The sequence below is a fragment of the Podarcis erhardii genome (assembly GCF_964252035.2).
Source record: "Podarcis erhardii genome assembly, chromosome: 10".
In the NCBI taxonomy this organism is placed as follows: domain Eukaryota; kingdom Metazoa; phylum Chordata; class Lepidosauria; order Squamata; family Lacertidae; genus Podarcis; species Podarcis erhardii.
The window spans coordinates 67,004,847-67,029,468 of record NC_138500.1 but is presented as its reverse complement, the minus strand read 5'-3'; the positions used below and the strand labels follow the sequence as shown (position 1 = coordinate 67,029,468).

At 44.7% G+C, this 24,622-nt stretch overlaps 1 protein-coding gene and 1 long non-coding RNA gene across 4 annotated transcripts in view; one reads left to right on the top strand and one right to left on the bottom strand.

Annotated features, from left to right (window-relative positions):
* CELSR1 (cadherin EGF LAG seven-pass G-type receptor 1) overlaps window positions 1-17,930 on the bottom strand; it is a 155,105-nt gene extending 137,175 nt beyond the window's left edge. For all 3 annotated transcript variants that reach the window (XM_081877753.1, XM_081877754.1, XM_081877755.1), the window contains exon 1: window positions 14,021-17,930. In XM_081877753.1, coding sequence (XP_081733879.1) covers window positions 14,021-17,648 — 3,628 coding nt within the window. In that variant the 5' untranslated portion in view covers window positions 17,649-17,930. The remainder of the gene's footprint in view (window positions 1-14,020) is intronic.
* A 50-nt stretch (window positions 17,931-17,980) lies between these two features.
* LOC309350884 overlaps window positions 17,981-24,622 on the top strand; it is a 41,352-nt gene continuing 34,710 nt past the window's right edge. Inside the window, exon 1 of the long non-coding RNA XR_014160558.1 lies at window positions 17,981-18,307. This is a non-coding gene — a long non-coding RNA (uncharacterized lncRNA). The remainder of the gene's footprint in view (window positions 18,308-24,622) is intronic.

Genomic DNA, 24,622 nt, shown 5'->3' with positions numbered 1-24,622 from the left:
CACGTTATTATGCACAAGAATCCTGGCAAAACATGATCTTACAATGCCTACGTAAGTCACACCATCTTGTGAGGAAGATGTTTACAGAACTGTACATTCTGGCTATACATGTAATAATTAGACATCAGGCATAACTAGAGAGCTGTCACTTGATTTCCCCCTGTAGGCCTTGAATTTCATATTTTGACAGAAACAGCAAAAACAAGGGAATAATTCACACCACTTCAGTGGCAGTTGACACTATCTGCAACGAAAGAATTACCACAGCAAATAAAGGCACTGCAGCTAAACCATTACTGATAACAAAGCGTTTGGATAGTTTTATCTTACCTTGGCATAAGGGTTCCATAGCTAGTCTACCAGCTATGCACAAACTCTCGGAGATAACTCCCTGCATTGTTAATCAGCCTTGCTCCAGAAGGCCCTAACTACCAGATGCGAGACATATGTCTAATGAAATTGTACTTGACCTTGTATGACTGCACTATGTCGAATAAAATTCCAGCGAAACAAATACCCCAAACAAAAACAACACGCACAGGTTCTAAATTGCACATGTTTACATCGCTGCAGTAGTTTCCAAAAGTACTACTAGATTTAAACAAAAAACAAAAAAACTCCCAAGCCTATGTTAGTGGCACACGTGTAAATTGCACTTAAATTTGAGAAACATACATATCACCTCCCCAAGATATAAAGCCTGACAAACTGAAAAAAATGTAAATTTGTGAAATCGGATTAATTCAGAAAAACAGAAAGTCCACAAAAAATTCAGCAGACTAGAGAGTTGTAACGCAGTAGTAGAATGCATGCCACACACACCTTGGACTGAGACCTAACAGAACTACATTCGGATTCTAGCAAACTATTTATCTGACAGTCTGATCATCTCATATATTGGTTCTTATTTATTTACTTACTTAATAAAAGTATTTATGTACCACCATCTCATAAAACATCAGGACAGTGTAAAACAGTATAAAAACTTTTTTTAAAAAAACACCTCAACCCTGATACATTACAAAACAGGAACTATGTGACTTGCAAAATAAAATCCCAGGTGATGAAGTTGGATAAAGAAAACAAGTTCACTGATACCTAAATAACATATTCTGACTAGCATAGCTCATATATTCAGAGAGCAATATGGGAATCACTCCAAAAGCTATCCCATACATGTGTTATATTGGAACTGGCCCTTATATACCATATGACATCAAGCTCCCTCATAACTATCTGTTTTAACTATTAAGTAATTTGAAGCACAATCATGTTCACATATTTTCAGAGCACCAATGACACCACAGTTTACATTACCTTAAACACGCCTATGAAAAGATGAGCTGACTGAAACAAGCACAAAAACATTACTTATTTTAGGGCTGTATGCCTGAGCCTGGCTTCTAATTCCTGGATCCAGTACAGATTCAATGGGTGGAATAGCCAGGCTATAATGACCCACTAAATATGGGTCCCAAGGTAACAAAAGAGTGGCTTTGTGCCAGAGAGCAAATGAGTGGCCCTCCGTTCCTCAACTGTTAGCTAGAAAGGCAAAGGAAGAGAGCAGAAAGTTGCAGTGCTGTGAGCTGGAAGTAAAGCAGTAAGCTGGAGACAGAGTCAGAGCAATGTTTGAGAGCAATGGTTTCTATTTGGCTCAAAGGCTGCGGCTATGGGAGAAAGATCGCCCTTTTGAGGTGTTGATGCCATTATAGGCTCAGGTTGCATATATGTGCAAATAAACCATTTATCATAATGACACCACAGTCTCCGCTGCGTCTCATTTCCAAAAGGATGCACAAACCATTGGTGAGCGCCTAAAATCTTACACAGCTCGGAGATTGGCGTGGCATGCAATATTATTAATAAAATTAAGCAAGCTGCCTTGTTTAAAATATGCATGTGTTATTATATATATTATATAAACAACTGTCTCTTAAGAATCAGCTGCAATTCATAAAAGTTGAAAACAACTGAACAAACACCAAGGACCTTCTAGTCAGGTGTAAGAGAGGATTTAAGTTAGCAAACAAATTATCTGCCAGATGGTAAGGTCATTTCATGCTATTCAAATTATACTTGTCAATAGCTTAAGAGAGAGCAATTTCTGTGATATGCTCCACTTATACCAGACAGTTTCCAAAAGCTTAGGATAAGCTTACGTTCATCTTTTGAATGCGGATGTGCCATATATTTAAGCCCCTATTTCAAACTGCTTGTGTGCCTACACATTAGTCATTTCCCCCCAAGGATGGTTCCACCTAGTCACTATCGACAAAAACCTGTAGCATCCTTACGAAATGTATCAGGCAGGCATCACTTGGGGAACTGCTGGCAAAGCCGTCAATGCCAAGAAACAAGCTGTGGCAAGCCGGCAAATTACCAACAGGCCAACCAGTAATGAGGATTAGCAGTACTTAAATAAAAAAAAGTCCCTCGTTTCTTGTTTTCTCAGCATTTCACTAGACATAAAATGCCCAACAAAGCCAACGGTGACTTAATAAAGCTGTGTCTTAAAAAAAGAGGCCATTTTACAGATCTAAAGCCTCTCGTAGCATATTAAATTAGGCAGAAAACTAATTCTGACAAGAGATAGACAAGCTTCTGGATGACCATCCTGGAACATGGTGCTGAGTTCCTACTGTGAGGAATGCCCAAAAACAGTAATTGACAGCAATTCTTGCTGAGTAATGAGGATATTGCAAGATATATGTATTTTGATGCAACACATTCTCACAGTAATTTATGTCAGCTAGCAATGAAATGTTGTGCAGACATACTTTAAAAAGCTAGTAGATTAAATTAGGATAAAAGGCAGGCGTCCTGGTGCAGCAACACAGTAGAATGCTATAGGAAAGAATACGAGCAAATTCAAGTATAACAAACAAATCCAAACAAAATTAACTACCCTAGCAAAATATAACAGTGGTTTTCAAAAGCGTTTTTTCTGGGCCACACTGTCAGAATAAAAATTTTAAAGGTAAACTCTGATTTGTTATTGATAAGAAATACATTGGAAAGCAAAAAGAAACAACTTCTAGCAGTGCTTGATTTACAACTTAGAACAAAAATACTTTATAATATTATTACGGGACATCCAGAAAGTAGAAAACAATGCAGCTACGTAAGAATACAAATCATTCCTAAAATATCCATATTCTGCTGATAAAAAAATTATACTACACTACACTGAAACAGTTAAATGCTTCTTTGATGGTCCTTGAATATTCCCACCACATTTGCCATCATCTCCTGCCGTACTCCTGCACACCACACCCTTTAAGAACCACTGTTCTAGAACTTTTAAGGTATGCCAAGGGTTAACCCTTAGCTCTATGTGTGCAAAACTCGTGCTCTACCACTAAATTATAGGCTCTTAGTTCAGGCAATAAGTTTCTGCCCTTTAACTCTTATTTCTCCAGGTCTCTTTTTTACTTGGTTTTGCTCCCATCCACCAATACATATATAGATAGTAGCCGTTAAACCTTTTATTTACGGTGGCAAAATTTCCTATCATCATAACACCTACATAACAACAACACATCTTGGGTGTTGTTGATGGGTCATCCCCCCCCCCATTTGTACTGCCGAAATGTTTTGGGCTCTATTGACACTCAGATGGTTTTGAGACAAATCATGCTTCCCCAAAGAGCACTGAAAAGAGTTTGGCTCTACATCACTTGCTTTGTACATGATAAGGATTATATGTTCATGATTACATATGTCGGCAGCAAGAGATCTATTGGGTCTTTCACTTTTCTTGTGATTGCTGTTTAGTGCTTGTCTCTCATAAGTGACAAAGTACATCACCATAGCACTACAACTTTAAATGTTGGGAGAGTCAACACCCTTCATTTTCCTAGAGTCTGCAAGTGGATTGTTAGCTCCTCTTGGAGCAAACCACACTCTTTTTTTCCAGTGCTACCAAGCAAAGTTTTTGCCACAAAATTACCATATCCACTTCACTGCTTCTTAGGTGAAATAAACTGCAATTATTATTTTTTTAAAAAAGAGACGATAGTCCTGAAAGTGCCTTCTTTCCGAAGCACCTCTGAAAGCTGAAAAAAAATAAAACACAACAGTCTAACCTTAACACAGTGGGTTTCTGTTAGGGCTGTCACTCGATTAAAGAAATATTAATTGATAAGTTAGATAAAAGACGTACAGAGCAATTCTAATGGGGGCCAGGAATGAAAAGAGCAGTGAAGTCAGCACAGCAGCTGAATACTGTCAGTTCTACTGGCCAGTGTGCAGGATGCTTTTATTTTATTTTATTTTTCTAACAACTGTAGACCTATCAGTTCAACAGTGAAACAGACTCCCACATGAGGTTCTGGGTGCTCTTTCTTTGGAGGTTTTTAAAGCAGTGGATGGATGGCCATGATTTAGCTGAGATTCTTGCATTGTGTAGGGGGTTGGATTGGATGACCCCCGGGGTCCCTTCCAACTCTACAATTCTATTATTCTATGATCCAGGTTCAAATTCCTTTGCAGTTGCCAGAGTAAAAAGGAGGCAGATCTAATCACATCTTTTAAAAATTTCTCTCAGGCTTACTAATTTTGCTTTCACCAAATTAAGCTCATACAGTTTAATGCAGTGTTGGCCAAACTTGGCCCTCCAGCTGTTTCGGTACTACAACACCCATCATCCCTAGCTTACAGGACCAGGGGTCAGGGATGATCGGAGTTGTAGTCCTCAAACATCGGGAGAGCCAAGTTTGGCCACCCCTGGTTTAATGTAACCTTGGCTATGGGAGAGTGATAATGTTGCACAACCTTGTGAAGTATCACCACAGTATATATAGCTCAGTCGGTAGAGAATGACAGTCTTAATCTGAGGGTCATGAGTCATTGCAGGGGTTGGACTGGATGACCCTCGTGGTCCCTCAGAACACTACAATTCCGCGATTCTATGAGTCACATCCTATGTCCACTCTCACACTGACAGTAATCACTTTTAGCTCAAAGCAGGCTTTGAAAGCCATGTTCTAACCTTGGTTTCAAAGCTTGCTTTAAGGACAAGAATAGTTACTGTTACCACTGCAATGCATCATGGGTAAAAAAGAAAGCATTTGAGCAAAAAAAGATGCATATGTAGGGACATACTCCTTGCAACACACTTCCACTCTCCTAAGCATGATAAGGAGAATTTTGGCTTGCATTCTAAGAACTGAGAATGAAATTCTTCTCATAGAAAAAGGCATTCCCAGCTCTTTGTCGCTGCAACCACCTGCAACTCCAGAAAGCCATTCTTGAGTGGCAGGGACCCTGTGTAATGCTTTTCAATGTAGTTCAATAAATTTCAACCAATGGGGAGAAATCAAAGGGCCCATCTCTTGCATCAACAGAGGTGGCTTCCACTTGCACTATTGGTCTGTTGGATTCAAACCAGCAGCCTGCACCTAAGCCATAACATTCACCTTTGCTTCATTTTAAGTCTCTTTCTCAGTTTTTCCTTAAACAAAAATTTGAACACCCGTAGAAGTCTATCATGTCATAGAATTAAATTCAGTGGGGGTTTTTTCATGTTATATTTATTACACAGCAGATGGTGGATCAGCGTCTCCTGCATGGGGGGCATCACTATCTAGGCAAAAGTGTAAAATACATCATGCATTCAGAAGGGTAGGATAATCCAATAATTGTATGACCTGCAGTGATATCATGGCAACAATGTTCCACACTTATGGAATTTATTTCCCTAGCGGCAAGGAGGAGGCTACTAGAACCATTTATGTTTTAATCCCTCCTTTGTTGACACCTGAAGCCAACCCTTTTTTTCCCAAGCAACAAGGTAACCGTGAACTATAAAAACAAGTCCTTGCAAAATTAGGCTGATATGTCAATCATAGAGGAACTGGTTGCTCTGCATAATTCTATCAAAACAAGCCTTCAGCACCTTCATGGAACTGCAGCCCAAAAATTTAATAACTGAAACAGGAGCAAGGTCACTTACATAAAACCAGAGTCTGTTGCAGTTGAACAGGAGTTGGTGCTTAACAAGATGTATCAATGGTCTGTCAAACCCCCTACTGCCAACCACGGTTTCTGTGCTGATAGTAGCCCTCCAGGCAGATGAGACTTTCCACCAGGCTGCCTGAGATCATTTACGGTAACTGAGAATTTCATAGTTTGATTCTGGGTGTGTAACCACCACACAAATTCTGCCTCCTTCTGCTTATAGTTGGTAAGGAGAATAGTAAATGGCTGAAAACACACTACAGGCGCATGTGTCTCATAGGCAAAGTAAAATATTATGTGTCAATCTTGCTTACTGGCTGGAAGGAAAGGACACAACAGCAAAAGGACCCTTTTGGGGAAGTGGAGGAATACAAGAAAAAATGGGTGGAACAGTAGGAACAAGAAGTTCAAGTAAATTGAAAGAACTGGGAGGAAAAGAGGAACTCAGCGATAAATCTGAACATTTGATATTTCTACTTTTGGGGAAATGAATTGGGACTCACTGTTCTCTGGATGAGGGCCAGAGCATTTTCATAACGAATCTGTACCCATAAATACGATTCAGGCACTGGGTGGGATCTAAAGTTAGTTGCAAACAGTTCCCATTGAAATCAATTGGACTTGGGTTAGCCATGCCTAATCATGAGTATTTATTTCCATGGGAGCTCAGTGCAACATAGTCTGGTATCTCCCCCCCCCCCATTGCTCATGCTAACTTTCTTGCAATTCTCACTCAGTAGCATTAGAGTTCCAGTCGCTTTCACCACAAAAAAACAATATTTAGGGAGATTTTTGTTAAAGCAAGCAAGCAAGCAAGCAAGCAAGCAAACAAACAAACCTATTTCAAACTAAAGGTAAAGGTAAAGGTACCCCTGCCCGTACGGGCCAGTACGGGCCAGACTCTAGGGTTGTGCGCCCATCTCACTTAAGAGGCCAGGGGCCAGCGCTGTCCGAAGACACTTCCGGGTCTCGTGGCCAGCGTGACAAAGCTGTAAACGCCGTTTACCTTCCCGCCAGTAAGCGGTCCCTATTTATCTACTTGCACCCGGGGGTGCTTTCGAACTGCTAGGTTGGCAGGCGCTGGGACCAAGCAACGGGAGCGCACCCCGCCGCGGGGATTCAAACCGCTGACCTTTCGATCGGCAAGCTCTAGGCGCTGAGGCTTTTACCCACAGCGCCACCCGCGTCCCTAGTTTCAAACTAGGGAAGTGATTACCGTAAATTTCGCTCCATAACACGCAGATTTTTCCTCCTAGAAAGTAAGGGGAAATGTCTGTGCGTGTTATGGAGCGAATGCCTACAGATGGCGGGGGAATCTGCTGCAGTTGTGAGCAGTCTGTGGCTTGCTTTGAAACAGCAAAGCAGGTGTAAGCGGCTCCTGTCAGCGAGCCGAGCTGGGGAGGAGGGAGAGAAGCAGAGCGGGCTTGGCTGCTTTAAAAAAAACCCGTCCTCTATGTTCCTCTCTCCTCCCCACTGATCTGCTAAGTAGCAGCGAAGCTTTGAAGCTTTTCAGCCAGCCTAGCCGGGAGGAGGGAGAGAAGCAGAGCGGGGTTGGCTGCTTTAAAACAACCCCGTACTCTCTGTCCCTGCCTGCAGTTTTTTGCTGTCCGATTATGGATTAGCCACTGTAGGGGCTGTGTGTGTGTGTGCTTGAGCTATCGTTCTCCTCCTCCTGCTTCCCCTTCGCTCTCCCTGCGCCCCTGCGCTGTCCCTCCGACTTTAGAATTGACACTCTGTGTCTGTGTGTGAGAGAGAGAGGGCTCCTTCTCCTCCTCCTGCTTCCCGTTCACTCTCCCTGCGCTGTCCCTCCGACTTTAGAATTGACACTCTGTGTGTGAGAGAGAGAGGGCTCCTTCTCCTCCTCCTGCTTCCCGTTCACTCTCCCTGCGCTGTCCCTCCGACTTTAGAATTGACACTCTGTGTCTGTGTGTGTGAGAGAGAGGGCTCCTTCTCCTTCTCCTCCTCCTGCTTCCCGTTCACTCTCCCTGCGCTGTCCCTCCGACTTTAGAATTGACACTCTGTGTGTCTCTCTGTGTGTGAGGGCTCCTTCTCCTTCTCTTGCTTCCCGTTCACTCCCCCAGCGCCCTGCGACTTTAGGGCCAGTTCCCTCTCTGCGTGTTTGTGTTTTGACCTCACTGCGTTGGGGGAGAGTGTTGGTCGCAATTTTTCTTGATTTGTCTCAGAGTGGTTACTATCATGGTTTCCTTGCCGGGGAGGAGGGAGAGACGCAGAGCCTGCTTGTTCTAAAGGAGCAAAGCCGGAGAGGAGCCTCTCCTGCATTATCAGCAGCATCCTTCTCCACACACCCCACGCGAGCTCCTTGTCCCTTGAGTTCTTTTCCTTCCCTCCCCACTTAAAACGTGGTTACAAAGCACGGATCCACATGGATCCTCAGGATTTTTGCACTAGGTCACCCCAAATTCACCATCAGATCACATAGCATATCCATGGCTACAGCCTGCACCAAAAAACACACGCACCCACTGTTTCATGGGGTCGCAATGGCGCAAAAACGTGGTTACAAAGCATGGATCCACATGGATCCTCAGGATTTTTGCATTGGGCTACCCCAAACTCACCGTCAGATCACATGTCTGTGGCCACAGCATGAACCACAAAAATCATATATCCACTGTTTCGTTTAGAATATTTTTTTCTTGTTTTCCTCCTCTAAAAACTATGTGCGTGTTATGGTCAGGTGCGTGTTATAGAGCGAAAAATACGGTAATTTGTCACATCAGTATTTGGATGACATGCATTTCAACTGGAGCATAGAGAAATTGTGTAACTAATTTAACTGGAGGTGTCAGAACAGTGAGGGGTGGCTCTGTCTAACATACTGTATGATCTACCTCTATGAAGGGAAATAAAACACCTAACTGGGTTTTATTTGAAAACACAAACAGCATTGAAAGAACGCTCCCTCCCCCCCCGCCACAAGCATTACTCCTATTTAAGCCCCATTGGGTACAAGCAGGTCTTTTTAGTACAGAGCCTAGGGTATGGGTTTTTCTTTTGGTGCTGTACCCAAATAATGAAAGCAAAAGTACTTGCAGAAGAGGAGTTCAGTGCCAAAGAAAAAATAAAATACCTAATCCATTATGATCTTTGCTGGTTTCTACATCACATTCATACAGTGAGCCACCAGACACCACCTTTCTATCAGAATAGTATTTTTGCAGAGGATTTGTACTGGAATATCCATATAACTAGCTACATTAGTTACCAGTTCACATATAAATATTCATTCTTATATTATACAATTTGAACTTCTAGAATCTAGAATAAATCAGCCTTGCAGCAACCAGTAGGTAGATTTAAAATCAAATAAATATAATAATTCAAAAGATAACACATGGTGACTACCTGGCAACTATCAACATTTTAATTTATCACCTCAGTTACAACTGTTTCTCACAGAATTCTACTAGAATTGCAGTTTGTAGCTGCTTGGTCTCTCTCTTCTTTTTAAGATATAGTGGTACTTCGGGTTAAGTACTTAATTCGTTCTGGAGGTCCGTACTTAACCTGAAACTGTTCTTAACCTGAAGCACCACTTTAGCTAATGGGGCCTCCTGCTGCTGCCGCGCCGCCGGAGCCCAATTTCTGTTCTTATCCTGAAGCAAAGTTCTTAACCTGAAGCACTATTTCTGGCTTAGTGGAGCGTGTAACCTGAAGCGTATGTAACCCGAGGTACCACTGTATTCACTTAAAATCAAGGAAAGAATAAACAGGCAAAATATTTCAAGAAAGTAATAGTCCAATTGTGTGCCAAACATTTGGGATGTGTTTTGGCTTCAGCAGTATTATGTACCTTCAGTAACTTCCTCATAAATTAACTACATTTTTAATTAATGTAGTAATATGTGTTTCATGTAGCTCTCTGTGATGAAATATTTTAAGTTTTTCTCTGCCTTTTAGCATGGGGCAAGCTTCAGCTTGCAAAGCTTCAGATCCAGTATCCAATAAGTTTATTAAGGTTATTCAGTTTCAATATGATTTAATGTACCTGATGGTTTTATGAAAAGCAAGAATTATGCCAACTCACTTATTGGGCTCAAATGTTGTTGATATGCTGATATTTAATATTTCCTGTCAGTTTTCAATTTACTTTTAAAGTTTATGTTGAAGGTGTAACAAATATCCAATGGTCCAAGAATTGATGTTTCAGTATCTAAATGCTTACAACACCTTAGCGATTCATGAACTAAAACACTGCAGTGGTATGACAGGCTGCAATCCTATGCAGCTTTCAGAATACAGTGGAATTTACTTGAGAATAAACATTTCTAGAAATGTGCTCTAAGAATATGTTTGTAGACAGATACATGAGTAGAGGATCAGGCAGTGTTAGAAATGTGCCAGATGGCATTTTGCAATTGGTACAGGTCCAATTGTGACTACAATCTCTGGATGCCAGGCTGGTGGCTGGGAAAGCAAAATGTCCCTTAGAGAAGGATCTGTAATATTTTCCTTGAAGCTTGAATTTGTTTTATTCTGGATTATTTTATTTGATGATTTAATGTGTTGCAAACAACTTTGAGATTTGTTATTTAAAATATAAAGTGGTATAGAAATGATGATAATGATAATAAATCCAATGGATAAGAAATGGCGCCTAGACATTCCACTGTGGCAACCACAACCTAGGTTTAAGGTGCCATTTGGAGATTAGCTTTTATATGTGAGTTTCTAACACTGGGATCAGGGTGACAGGATCTCATGATTTTTGTAGACATGAAGGACATCTGATGAGGCAAATACACCTTTGTGTGTTCCACTTTACATATGTGCACTGTGATACCTGATTTGGACAAAGATCCTTTGTATATATAGAAAAAAGGTGTGTGTGTGTGTGTGTGTGTGTGTGTGCGTGCGTGCAATGGTCACACCTAATCAAAGACTTCATGCTCCACCCTACCCCCCAATATGGGAATGTTTTCCATGTAAAAATTAACCTGTCTGACATAGCCCTTGTTTTGGGCCTGCATGAAGATGTTTAGGTCAATGGGGCAAACCTATGGATACAAGCAAAGAAAGCCAAATACATTGAGATCAATAGATTTGTGTACAGTGGTACCTCGGGTTAAGTACTTAATTCGTTCTGGAGGTCCGTCCTTAACCTGAAACTGTTCTTAATCTGAAGCAACACTTTAGCTAATGGGGCGTCCTGCTGCCACCATGCTGCCGGAGCATGATTTCTGTTCTCATCCTGAAGCAAAGTTTTTAACCCGAGGTACTATTTCTGGGTTAGCAGAGTCTGTAACCTGAAGCATATGTAACCCGAGGTACCACTGTACAACAGTTAAGTGATAATGTTGGAACCTTAGCATGTTTAGCTTTCTTTGGAATCAAGATGATATGCTTCCTGTCCACCCACTGAAATCTTCAGAATTATTATAGTGTGAACACTAATAAACAGCTCCTTCCTGTCTTATTACCCCAAGCAGTGGCATCTGAGGTTTGTTTTATGACCTACTCTTCATCTTCTGACATTAGATAAGAAGCTACTTTTCTCTATCAGTTGATTCAGCTTGTTGATGGCTCTGTGATTGTCACCCAAATACAAGCCACTGCAAGCCCAGAGAATGGAGTGTATTATCTCTGGAAATCTTTAACTAGCGGGGAAGTAACAATTACGTGCTAACCACAATTAGTCACTTCTAAAGTTGGGCATGAAACCTAAGTCAGTTGTCAAGTGGAATATAGCATGGTTGTTAGCACCACTTTCACTAGTCCAGCAAATATGAGGAGCACACTGAATTTGGGTGTGACTTGTGCCACTGATCTCAGTATGGCCATTCAATCCACAAGCGCTACATTCTAATTAGGTGTTGATGGAATCAGACTAATTTGAGTAACGTTCCAGGACAAAGCAGCCAGAGAGAAACACCTCCCAAAACGTTATTTACACATGCTGAAGCCATTTCTCCCCAAAGTGAAAAGACTATCTGGAGTGAAAAGCATTACTAACAAGATCCTGTTCACAATGGGTCTCAAAAGGTCAACAAGAGTTGCAGCTGCCCAGGAGACCTGCAATAAAGACAGTGTGGAGAGGGACTGCAAAAGGCTAGGCACTGCATTATTGATGCACAGTATGGGCTTCGATTTATAAAGAGTTAAGTCCACAGTTTAAAATGAAAGCTGAGCTTAAGGGCCAAGTTTTTGTCCAGGAGCTTTTTTAAAGGGTTATTCAAAATACCAATATAGGGAATGAGCCTTCAAATAAAAATTTGCAACTTTTAAGCATATCATCAAAATCACTGAATCATTTAAAAGCATAGCACTTTAACACAATAAATGCTTGCTAGCATATAGAACACGAACACACACACACACACACACACACAGGCATATTATACTTGGCTATTTAAACAGCACACAAACTGCCTTGCTGAATCACACCAAAGACAATTTCCCCCCAACACTAACCGGCCAGATGTCCTCAGGAAACTCATAAACATGGCACGAAGGAGATAATCATCTCCTGACATTTGTCCCCTACACCTGGTAATCACATCTGTCATTTCTGAGAAGGCTTCTACCATTTCTTACCAACTCCTAACCTTGGATCAGAGTGCAGACTTTACTGAAACTACATTCAAAGCCAATTTCGTGAAACCATTGCAATTCAAACCTGTAATTCAAACCGATCTGTTGGTAACAAGCCTCAGAAGCAAATACAACTGATGGAGCAGGTCTTGCCCATGAAATCTTATGCAAAAATACATCTTTTAAGACACAATCCAGCATGGATTAAGCACTTTTAAATCCCATTTATTTCAACAGAAGTGTGTTAGCTGAACATGGAAAAAAAGATATCTGAAGAAGTGTGCATGCACACGAAAGCTCATACCAAGAACTGACTTAGTTGGTCTTTAAGGTGCTACTGGAAGGAATTTGTTTTGTTTTGACTATGGCAGACCAACACGGCTACCTATCTGTAAATGGAAAAAAAGAGATATCAAAATGTGCTTAAACCTGGCACAAGTATGGTTAACTTTTTAAGTGCCATTGCACTTTATTTTCCTGCAACAGGCGATCAAGACTACTCTTTTTAAAAAATGTCCTTCAAGATCCAATGTTGCCTCAGAATATTTCTAGAGGCCCATTTAATTCTGAATGTGAACAATCTTCTTCTTTTCTCTGCTTCAGATGTAGGGTTGCATTGTTCCCACAGCAGCACCAGTCTAATCCTAATATAGCAAATGCATTTAGATTCACTTTGGCTAAGCAGAATCTGCTGTGTTAATCATCAAACAGGATGCTATGGAATTTGGCCTTGAAGTATTATCCTCTTACTAAGATGTGTTTGGAAAGAATGGCAACAGATGTACAAAAGGAATTGATTCTGGCGAGTCTTCTGTTTTGCTTTCGTATTTTGACAACTAATAATAAGTATGACCATTAATATTTACAAATTTGGCTACTAAAATGCTAAGAATGCAAAAGAAATTCATACATTTTTCATAGCTTTGTGTAATACCCCACTGTGATTTTACAATGTAAGAGACATTTTTTATGCAATATTAAGACACATTAATCTTAAAACACATTAATCTTCATATATATATATAATATCCAAACACAGGCAGACATCTCTTGTTAGAGAAGTCAGTGAAGCTTCCTCTTACTACTAATTTAACTGTTCTTTTGACTACAGCCTTGAACATATATCAAAAACTGTAACTAGGTTTAAATTAATTACCAGTATTATGCTCAACATTCAAATAGCTTAATCCTACCCAGCAGCAAGAATGCAGACACATTTAAGTTTTCTTCCTAAACAGAAATGTTTCTGTGGATCAAAATAAGATTGGTTAAATTCCACTACAAAGTAATGTCAGGGCAAAGCACACAGCTTTTCAAGTTTCCATGGCCGCTCTCCAAAAATTTACCCTCCCCCCTCAAAAGAAGTCTCAGGGTATCAAAGAGGCACAAACAGGAACAAAGTCCACACTTGCCTATGCCAACATATTTGGCCACTAAACAACTTTCAGCCACCATTTGTAGCTACTATCTGTAGTCACCAAAATTAAAAACAAACAACGTGCTTCCTTACCTGAAACCGACACTTTCATTATGGCTTCCAAGGGTCTGTTGTTGTCCAAGTCGCGGCTAAGCTTAAGTTCTCCAGTAGCAGAGTCCAAAAGCAGCAGATTTAACTCATTGCCCTGGACAAAGGTGTAATCAAGTTGGTCCGATATATCAGGATCATGAGCAGGGATCTTGCCAATCACTCCAGAAGGGAAGCTATTAGACTTATTGGTGACATAGTTGTTGAAAAGGATCTGGAAGTCTTGCAGCACAGGAGGGTTGTCATTCTGATCTTGAAGGCGTATGTGTACGGTGGCTCGGCTGACAAGTGGGGCTGAGGTAGCTTGTACCACAATTACATACTCTGTCTGGCTCTCATAATCTAGATCCATCAGGGCTGTGAGATCACCATTAAGAAGGTCAAGCTGGAAGACCTCAGGGATGTTCCCTTCCACGATCTGATACATGATTTGTGCATTAGTTCCCTCATCAGGGTCTACAGCACTGATCCGGGCTACAATGGAACCCACGGGGCTATTCTCCTCCACAAAAATGTCAAATTCATCTTGCTGAAATACAGGTGGATTATCGTTGATATCCAGCACAGTAACCTGAATATCCACAGAGGCTTTGAGGGGTGGGCTGCCCCTATCCACAGCAAAAGCCCTCAGGCTGTAGACAGCCACATTTTCGCGGTCTAGCTTGCGCAGTGTCCGTATCACCCCTGATGTGGCCTCAATGTAAAAATCACCATCACCATCATCACCACCCTGGAAGGTATAAAGGATGCGGCCATTAGGGCCAGAGTCACGGTCAGTGGCGGACACCTGCAAGACACTGGTGGAGAGGGGCACATCTTCGAAGACAGCACCCTGGTAGCGGTCACGAAGGAAACGGGGCGTATTGTCATTGGAATCCAAAATGAGGATCTCCACATAGGTGGTGTCAGATTTCTGAGGGATCCCGTTGTCCTGGGCTGTGATGGCCAGTGTGTAAGAGGCTTGGTCCTCATAGTCTAGCTCCATCAAAGTTGTGATTGTGCCCGTGTCGGGGTCGATGCGAAATTGAGGGATGTTATCCTCCAGGATGTAAGTGATCCTAGCATTCTCCCCAGTATCCTCATCAGTGGCACTGATAGTTACAATGGGTGTGCCAATGGGCTTGTCTTCACTGACACTCACGGTGTAGTGGGAACTTTGGAAAACTGGTCGGTGCGTGTTGGCATCTGTGACATTGATGAAGACTTGGACAGTGTCAAATAGAGTTCCATCGGAAGCAGTGACAGTCAGCACATACTGCCTCTCTTGCTTGTAATCCAGCGGCAAGGCCAGCGTGATCAGCCCACCTGCACTCTGGCTAGTGATAGCAAAGCGGTTCCTTGTGTTGCCACTAGTGATCTGGTAGGTCACCACACTGTTGACATCCTTGTCCACCGCCGTCAGTGTCAAGACACTGCTGCCTACTGTTGCGTCCTCATTAAGCCTGAGCTGGTAAACTTTTTCAGTGAAAGTAGGGCTGTTATCGTTGACATCGAGGACGGTGATGGACACACTGGCTGAGGAAGTCATGACAGGGACGCCATTGTCCCTGGCCTCCACCCCAAAGTGGTAGTTCTCGACAGTCTCCCGGTCAAGCTCAGCTGACACTGTAATCCACCCGGTGCTATTGTTGATCTGGAATGGGAAGCCCATGTCCCCACCTGGAGACACCGGTGCAGAAGGGTGAGGCAGCTCAATGAGTTTGTATTCCAAGCGGGCATTATCCCCAGAGTCAGCATCTACTGCCTGAATGTGTAACACTGAGTAACCCAGAGGGACGTTCTCTAAGACAGTAGCTTGAAAAGGGGTGCTTACAAAAATGGGGGCATTATCATTGACGTCCAAAACTTGAATGGACACCATCCCACTAGAATTTATCTGTGGAGGCCGCCCGGCATCCTGGGCCTTGATCCTCAGTGTGTATTCTCGGATAGTCTCATAGTCCAGGGGGTTGATCAAGTCAATGGAACCGGAAAAAGAATGGATGTAAAATTGTCCCTTGAGGTTCCCGCTCACGATGCTGTAGTGCACCTGGGCGTTGTTGCCGCGGTCTCGGTCTGTAGCTTGCACCTGCAGCACTTGGCTATTTACCGGGGCGTCCTCTGGGATCTGCACCAAGTAGCGTTTCTCGCTAAACTGCGGCGAGTTGTCATTCTCATCCTCGACTGTGATATGCACCGTGACTGTGGCGCTCCGAGGACCGGGCTCTTTACCTTGGTCGTTGGCTTCGACCACAAGATGATATTCAGAGACCTCCTCTCGGTCCACAGGGGCACAGGTCCTCACAACACCAGAGTGAGGGTCAATCTCAAAGACTCCCTCTCCAGCACCCGGTTCCAGGATACGATAGAGCAGATTAGCGTTGTCCGGGGCATCCTCGTCTGTCGCGCGAATTGTCAGCACCTCATAACCCACCTCCAGGTTCTCCCGAATGTTCTCCCGGTACTCCGGCTGCTCGAACACTGGGCCGTGGTCGTTGGTGTCACTCACCGTCACTGTCAGGAAGGTGACGGCCGAGCGGTGCCGCGGCACGCCGTGGTCCGCCGCAATCACTTGAAGCACGTGGGTGTCCTTTGTCTCGCGGTCCAGGCTGCGGGTGGTGACCACCACACCCGTGTTGGCGTCGATGGCGAAGTAGTCGTCGGAGCGCTTGTCGAAAAACGCCTCCATGGAGTATGTCAGGCGGCCCGCCTCGCCCTCATCTGGGTCGTGGGCTTCCAAGGTGATGACGGCCGTGCCCGCCGGCTGGTTCTCCGCAATGGACACTTGGTAGTTGGGCAGCTTGAACTGCGGAGGGTAGTTGGCGCTCCTCAGCGCCCGTTGTGGCGGCGATGGCGGGCCCCGGGGCCAAGAACCCCGGCTGCCCTCCCTCCCCATTTGCCATTCCTGAGAAGCCGCCCGCCTCTTCCTACCCAACCTGCACTGTCCTTCCGGCCCACCTGCCGCCCACTCCCTTCCCTCAAAATGGCGCCCACCAAATTCGACCAGGACCTCCCCGGGGCCCCTGGTCACGTGACAAAGAAGCCTCAGGCTTTTCTCGCCTTTCCCCTCAAGGCTCCTGAGGGGAGGCCCGTCGAGGCACCGGCAGCGAGGGAAACTCGTCAAGGCCCGCAGCGCCTCCAGGAGCGGCGTCTCTTCTTCCTCCGTCCCCTCCTGAGGCTCCGGGGCGGCGGGGCAGCGAGGCCGGCCGCGCAGCCTCCGCCTCAGCGCGGGGCCCGCGTCGGGGAGGGACAGGTGCGCGGGGGCTCCCGCCGCCCTTCGGTGACTGAGGCAGCCGGGCCCGTGCAGGTAGGCCGCCAGCCGCAGCGTGAGGGAAACGCCGCCTGCGCGGGAAACCAGGCGCAGGCGCAGAGGCAGCGGGTTGGGCGCCCCGCCGTCGCCGCACCGCGCGGGCACCGCGGTCCTCCTCAGCAGCCCGCCGGGCGTCACCTCCACGGCTCCCCTCAGCGCGCGCGGCGTGCGAGCCTCGTCCAGCGCGTAGAGCCAGCCGGGCCCCACGGACACGTCCAGCAGCGGGGCCCCCCCGGCGGCTTCGTCGACGTGCAGCTCCCAAGCGGCGGCGCCCAGCAGCGCGAGCCACGGCAGCCAGGCGGCCACGGGCGAGCGGCGCGGCATCTCCAGGGCGGCCGCGGGGCGACAAAATCCATCCACCCGGCCGCGCTGCTGCTCATCCGGCGGCCGCGGCGGCGTCCATGAGCGCCGGCCTTATGTGGCCCCTCCGGAGGGCAAACTTTCCTTTTTAATATCAAGTTCAAAATGGCTCCCCGTATCCCGCCACCGGAGGTGAACCTGCCCCTCTCGCCTCAGCCCGGGCGGCGGCGTTGCCGGCGGCTCCTTTCAGCAGCTAGCTGCGCCGAAGCATCGCTCCCTCAGGCGCCCGGGACTCGGGGACAGGATTCCCCCACTGGCGGATCCCAAGCAGCCGGCCCCAGTCCGTCGATCCCCTTTTCACGGAGCCATCGCAAGACTTTCAATCCCCGGCGACGGGAAAAAAAAAAAAAGCCTTTCGCAACCGTCCGGGGTTCAGTTTGGCTTCCCGGCACGTGCGCGGGGGAAAAGTTCGCCGCCGGGCTGTGGATCTCCGCTTCTCCGCTGCTGATTCCTCCACCGGAGATCTCTATGGGGATCGGCCGCTGCAAAAGCCGCCCCCGAGCAGAAGCAGGCAGGCGTCGGTGCCCGAGGAGGAGGTTCCTGCCTTTGCGCGATCTCCTCTTCTCCTCGCCCCTTTTTTTCCCTTCCCCAGCGGCAGATCCCCGGCGACGGATCCCTCCGGGGTAAGTTTGGCTTTCCCGGCACGTGCGCTCGGGGAAAAGTTCGCCGCCCGGGCTCTGGATTTCCGCCTCTCCTGTTTGCAGCTGATTCCTCCCCACCGGAGAGCTCGAGGGAGAAAAGCCGCCCCCGAGCAGGAGGAGGAGGAGGCAGGCGATCGGACGGGCGGGCAGGCAGGCAGGCAGCCGTCGGTGCCCGAGGAGGCGTTTCCTGCCTTTGCGCTCAACGGAACAGAGGCAACCTGCGCCGAGGGAGAGGCGGGGAATCTGGGACGGAGGAGCTGCCGGCGAGAGGGAGGGAGAGGCGGTCCCGGGGCGGCTCGGGCCCCTTCTGCCTCGCCTGGTCGGCAGCGGCCCCTGTCGTCCGCAGGGCAGGAGTTTGCCGGGAAGGCGCATGGGCGGCGTATAGATAATAAACATTCATTTCCGATGCCCAGAGAGGATGGTCAGAAGGCACCTTGAGGATCAGGAGCAGTGCCGGATTTACTTATAAACTAAACAGGCTATAGCTTAGGGCCCAACACTTTTGGGCCCCCCCCCAAAAAAATTTAAAGGGAAAAAACCCTGGATGTACATTTCGAAAATATAAGATAAAAAACAAAATGAAACCTACATACAGCAACAGTGTTTTGGGTTGTGTAGGCTCATATTTGTTTTGTGCAAATGGCTGTAGATACAGATTGTTGTTTAGTCGTTTCCGACTCTTCATGACCCCATGGACCAGAGCACGCCAGGCACTCCTGTCTTCCACTGCCTCCCGCAGTTTGGTCAAACTCATGCTGGTCGCTTCGAGAACACTGTCCAACCATCTCGTCCTCTGTCGTCCCCTTCTCCTTGTGCCCTCCATCTATCCCAACATCAGGGTCTTTTCCAGGGAGTCTTCTCTTCTCAGGAGGTGGCCAAAGTATTGGAGCCTCAGCTTCACGATCTGACCTTCCAGTGAGCACTGGACCCTATTGGGTCCATAAATTACCATATAACATATATTCAACACAAAAAATAGTGACAAATTTGTTGTTAACAAAAGACAGCAGGGCATATAAAGGGCACCATTACCTTCAGTAGCTTAGGGCCTCATCAAACCTAAATCCCGCCCTGATCAGGAGTCCAACCCCACTGCGGTGAAAGAGTATGCAGCTGTCCCATGGGGGGGGGGATTGAACCAGAGCAGCGCATGGAAACGCTGCTTGCCTTCCCACCAGAGCGGTACCTATTTATCTACTTGCACTTTGACGTGGTTTCGAACTACTAGGTGGGCAGGAGCAGGGACCGAGCAACGGGAGCTCACCCCATCACGGGGATTCGAACCGCCGACCTTCTGATTGACAAGCCCTAGGCTCTGTGGTTTAGACATTTCACTAATTCAGGTTTATACATTTCACTAATTTTGCAATCAAAGCTTGACTTCCTTCCCCCTCTTTCTGCTTCTCCTTAAATTTATTTTCAATTTCTTCTGAATATCTAGATCAACTTAATTTGCTCATTTATTCATCTACTTTAAATATATATATAACTGCAGATTATTACAATAATCTTGCCAATGTTCTTATCTGTTTACAATTTATCTGTCAACATTCAATAAACCATTTCCATTTGTTTATAAAAAGTTTTTTATCTTGATATCTTATTCTTCCTTTTTTAAAAATAACTCCACATTTATTTATTTGGTTTTTTTAATTGAAATTTTACAGTCACAAACATACAACATAAAGACAAAATTCTAAAGAATCTCTAGGACTGCCCTGCTCCCCTTTGTGGGTCCTATTATTAATCATTTCCTCCTGCATCTTTTATAATAATCCAAATCTTTTACATCTCAATTATATCCAAAATTCACCATTAAACTACAAGTGAGATTTTTCATATGTCCAAAATCATGCTGCAACAGCACAATGCACCATATTCAATTGTTCTGTTTGAGATGCAGAACTTCTACCCTCATACACAACTTGGAGGTATTTTAAGTATATCGTAATTCCAACTGCTTCTGAATTTGCTTCTTTGAGCTGCACCTTTCCCCCGCTGCTACAGTGGCCTCTAGTGGCAAATGAGAGAGTTGCTTTTGTGCAGCCTTCCAACTGAATTCTTTTTAAAGCCATTCTGCACGTTATTATTAGACAAAGCTGTGTTATAGGATGTTTGGCTGTCGTGATACTCGAAAAAACTGCTTGAACATTTTATTGGACTACTTATGGTGCAAAATAAGCATAGTTATGTGAAATTAAATTTCATTTAGATCACTAGAAGCAAAGTTCAGTTCAGATTAATTTTGTTAAAATCAGTCAAATACAGTCATTCACAAGGCTGCAGTATACTTACTTGGAAGTAAGTTCCGCTGAACTCTGTAGGGTTTGTGTCTGAGTAAACCTGCTTCAGAAAAAGATTTCTTTTTTTATAATTTTTTATTGGTTTTACAGTTTAATTTTATATCCACACACAAAATAGAATCAAAAAGTATAGAATTCTCTGAAATCTTGGGCTTCCTTTCTCCCCTCCGTGGAGTCTGCTAATAACCATTTTCCACTGCATATCATATCGTCCTATATTTATCCCTAAAATACTTTATATCCATGGTTCTTTTCAGAAAAAAAATTCAATTCCCACTGATTTCAACAGAATGTGCACATGCTCTCCATAATGGATTGCACTTAGGTTTCTATGGGTTGCATCTGCCGTGGCGAAATCAGTGGAAATCATGGGAAAATTACAATGTGTTTAAGGTAGCTGTTCAAAAATATCTGTCCTTGATGAAATTGCTCCCATGATGAATTCAACTGCTGTGGTCACATATTTACAATCTATTGGTTAGGAAGGAATGTTGGGGTTTGTGTGTTGGAGTTAGGTGCAATGAAGCTGCAATCAAAATTTGGAATGGAAAAATAGATCTCTACTGTTTTGTCTATGAAAGAACATAGAAAGCATGCATTGAAACAGATAGACTTCTGCTTCATCAAGCTCAGTATTGTTCTCAATGACTGGCATGAGCTCTCCTGGGTTTCAGATAGGGGCATTTTCCAGAACTATCTAGAGATGCTGGGAAACATGGGGCCTTCTGTATACAAAATGCATATTCCAACACTGAGCTACAGCTACTGTGCTCTTCCTCCTTTTATCCTTGCAAGAACTTTGTGAGGCTGGTCTTCTACTTTGGCGATCACTCATAACCGCGTAAGATTGTCATTCCATAAACACAGTTTTAGCAATGAGTCCGTAAGTGACTGTGGAGGCCAATTCTGGATCTGCACATTCTTCCACAGTGGGGACATAGGTTTCCAGGTGGGAGTTCATCATGGTGAGGGTTTGCCAAGCGTGCCTTCCTCTTAGAACGTTTCTCCCTTTCATCCTGAGTTCAAGCATCTTCAAAGCCCATGACACCTTTGGAAAGCACTGGAATGCTCACAGGCCAGTGTTTCCCAGTTGTCGGTGTTTATACTACATTTTTAAAGATTTGCCTTCAGAGAGTCTTTAACCCTCTTTTGTTGACTACCAGCATTATGCTTTCCATTTTTAAGTTCTGAATACAGTACAGTGGTACCTCGGGTTACATACGCTTCAGGTTACATATGCTTCAGGTTACAGACTCAGCTAACCCAGAAATGTACCTCGAGTTAAGAACTTTGCTTCAGGATGAGAACAGAAATCGTGCTCCAGCGGCGCGGCAACAGCAGGAGGCCCCATTAGCTAAAGTGGTGCTTCAGGTTAAGAACAGTTTCAGGTTAAGAATGGACCTCCGGAACGAATTAAGTACTTAACCCGAGGTACCACTGTAGTTGCTTTGGAAGACGATAATCAGGCATCCGAACAACACAACCAGTCTAACAAAGTTGATTTTGAAGAATCATTGCTTCGACACTGGTGATCTTTGCTTCTTCCAGTACACTGGCATTAGTTCGCTTGTCTTCCCAAGTGATTTGTAAAAATTTTCAGAGACACCGTTGATGGAATATTTCGAGGGGTTGGAGATGGCATTTATAAGTAGCCTATGTGTCACAAGGGACGCGGGTGGCGCTGTGGGTTAAACCACAGAGGCTAGGGCTTGCTGATCAGAAGGTTGGCGGTTCAAATCCCTGCGACAGGGTGAGCTCCCGTTTCTCAGTCCCAGCTCCTGCCAACCTAGCACTTCAAAAGCACGTCAAAGTGCAAGTAGATAAATAGGTACAGCTCCGACGGGAAGGTAAACGGTGTTTCCGTGCGCTGCTCTGGTTCGCCAGAAGTGGCTTAGTCATGCTGGCCACATGACCCGGAAGCTGTACGCTAGCTCCCTCGGCCAATAAAGCGAGATGAGCGCCGCAACCCCAGAGTTGGTGACGACTGGACCTAATGGTCAGGGTTCCCTTTACCTTTACATGTTTCACAAGCATGCAGTAAGGTTGGTAGTACAATAGCTTTGTAAACAAGCATTTTGGTTTCCCTGCGAATGTCCCGGTGAGGCAGGTAAGGTGATAGGCGGTAAGTGGCCCAAGATCACCCAGTTAACTTCTTGGCTGAGCAGGGCTTGCAAGAGAAGGACTTTAGCAAGATGCAAGAAGCCTACTTTCTCTCCTGTTTGTTTCTAAGAAGGAATAGCTCCACGCTTCATCTGTATGAAGAACCAAGCACTAATCTTATCGCTGTTTTTGGAAATGGCTCTGCAAAATTCCTCCCACTGACTTGTATTGTTTGAAAGCCAGGAAGAGTTTTCTCAACGGCTGACAGCCCTTATGCCAAGATTTTTTGTGCGAGACATCTTGGCAGCACACCAGCCAGCCTTGTACCTGAAAAGAAACAAGTTGCGACTCTCCTGCTGTAAATTTTATTCATCCAATAGCACGGCTGCTGTTTTTAAAAACTGCACAGGCGAAGGCTGTCATTGGCTGTAATTAACTTATTTATGTCTTTAAACCTGATGACATTCTTCTAAGCTGAATGTACCCTCAGGAGGCCCTCTCCACCCTGCATTAGCATTACCTGTGAATTTTCCACACTCTAAACATGAAGGTCAACACCCCATATATCAGTGGGGGAATACACAAGTTAAAACTTGTGTTGAAACAAAAGCATTAATTAAACAGAGACAATAAGCAACTCTGAAGCGCGGTCTCAGTCTCTGCTACTGGGGAAACATGATTTATTCATTCTCTGAGTAGATTTGAGTAAGGAATATATCTAAACATCATGCTAATGACATTTAAAACTTAAAAGAGAATGCTTAGCAGGGCTCAATTTAGCTGCAAGCAGTCTGGCTTATATCTATGCTCAGACTATCGCCTCACAATTCATGTTTGTTTAATTGTCTGGATCTCTTGAAAGGCTGATTCCAATTAATCCAGCCATGTTCTCTTCCCAGAATTGCCTCTCTTCTAGATAGACACTTCACAAAGGCTGCCCTGGAGTTCTTTCGCAGGAAAAATAAGCCCCTGAATCAGATTTTGTAGCCAGCACCTTGGCACTTTAATGTATGAACCAATGTTGTAAAGAAACTTACAAAATACAGTACATTGTGCAACTGTCAGATTTATGCATGCAAGTGTGTATACCTTGCCATTTCTGTTCAATCCCTCATTGGCAGCACAAAGTGGTCTTGTTTTGTTTCTGAGGTTCATTGCACAAAATCTTGTTCATTTACTTTTCCTTTGTGCTATCAATGTCTGCAGCAATTATTTATTTACATTTGCATCTCACCCTTCCACCAACAAGTGCAGAGGGGGCTCCACATTCCCCCCCCCCCCCCGTTTTATCATCAAAAAACCCAAGAGCTAAGCTGAGAAATGGAGACTGATCAGTCTAAGATCACACAGGGAGAAGCCCCTCACTCACAACCCACAACTCTATTATCACACTGTCTTTCTCAGGGCAACTCCAGCCTGCTGGTATTTTTGAACGGGATCCAGCTACATATTGGCAAGTTCAGATTGTGCAAGTTAATTTTGAGGTCATGTGCAATAAACCTGCTTTCTCAGAAGATCTGACCTTTCGTGATAGAGAAGTGCTCCAGAAAGTGTGGGATAATGTTTTTGTGTAATATCACAAGCAAATCGGAACAAATGCTCAATAAATAGCCAGTGTGATCTAGCCTCCCTGAAAACAAATCAGGATGAATGCTCAATAAATTGGTCATTTGGAAGTGACCTTAGCCAACGAATGACCGTTAGGTGGGATGGAGCTATGCCCAATAAAACTTGCTTTAGATGATGTTTTGGGTGGCTTTGCTCATGCCAGGGATCTTCCTGGTTGATGTCCTTATTTAGGGGAAGAAAATATCCTGTCTTTCCCCCTGTGGTCTGATTCGCAAGAGATCCTGGGATTTATTGCTTTCCCTCTTCATACATACATACATACATA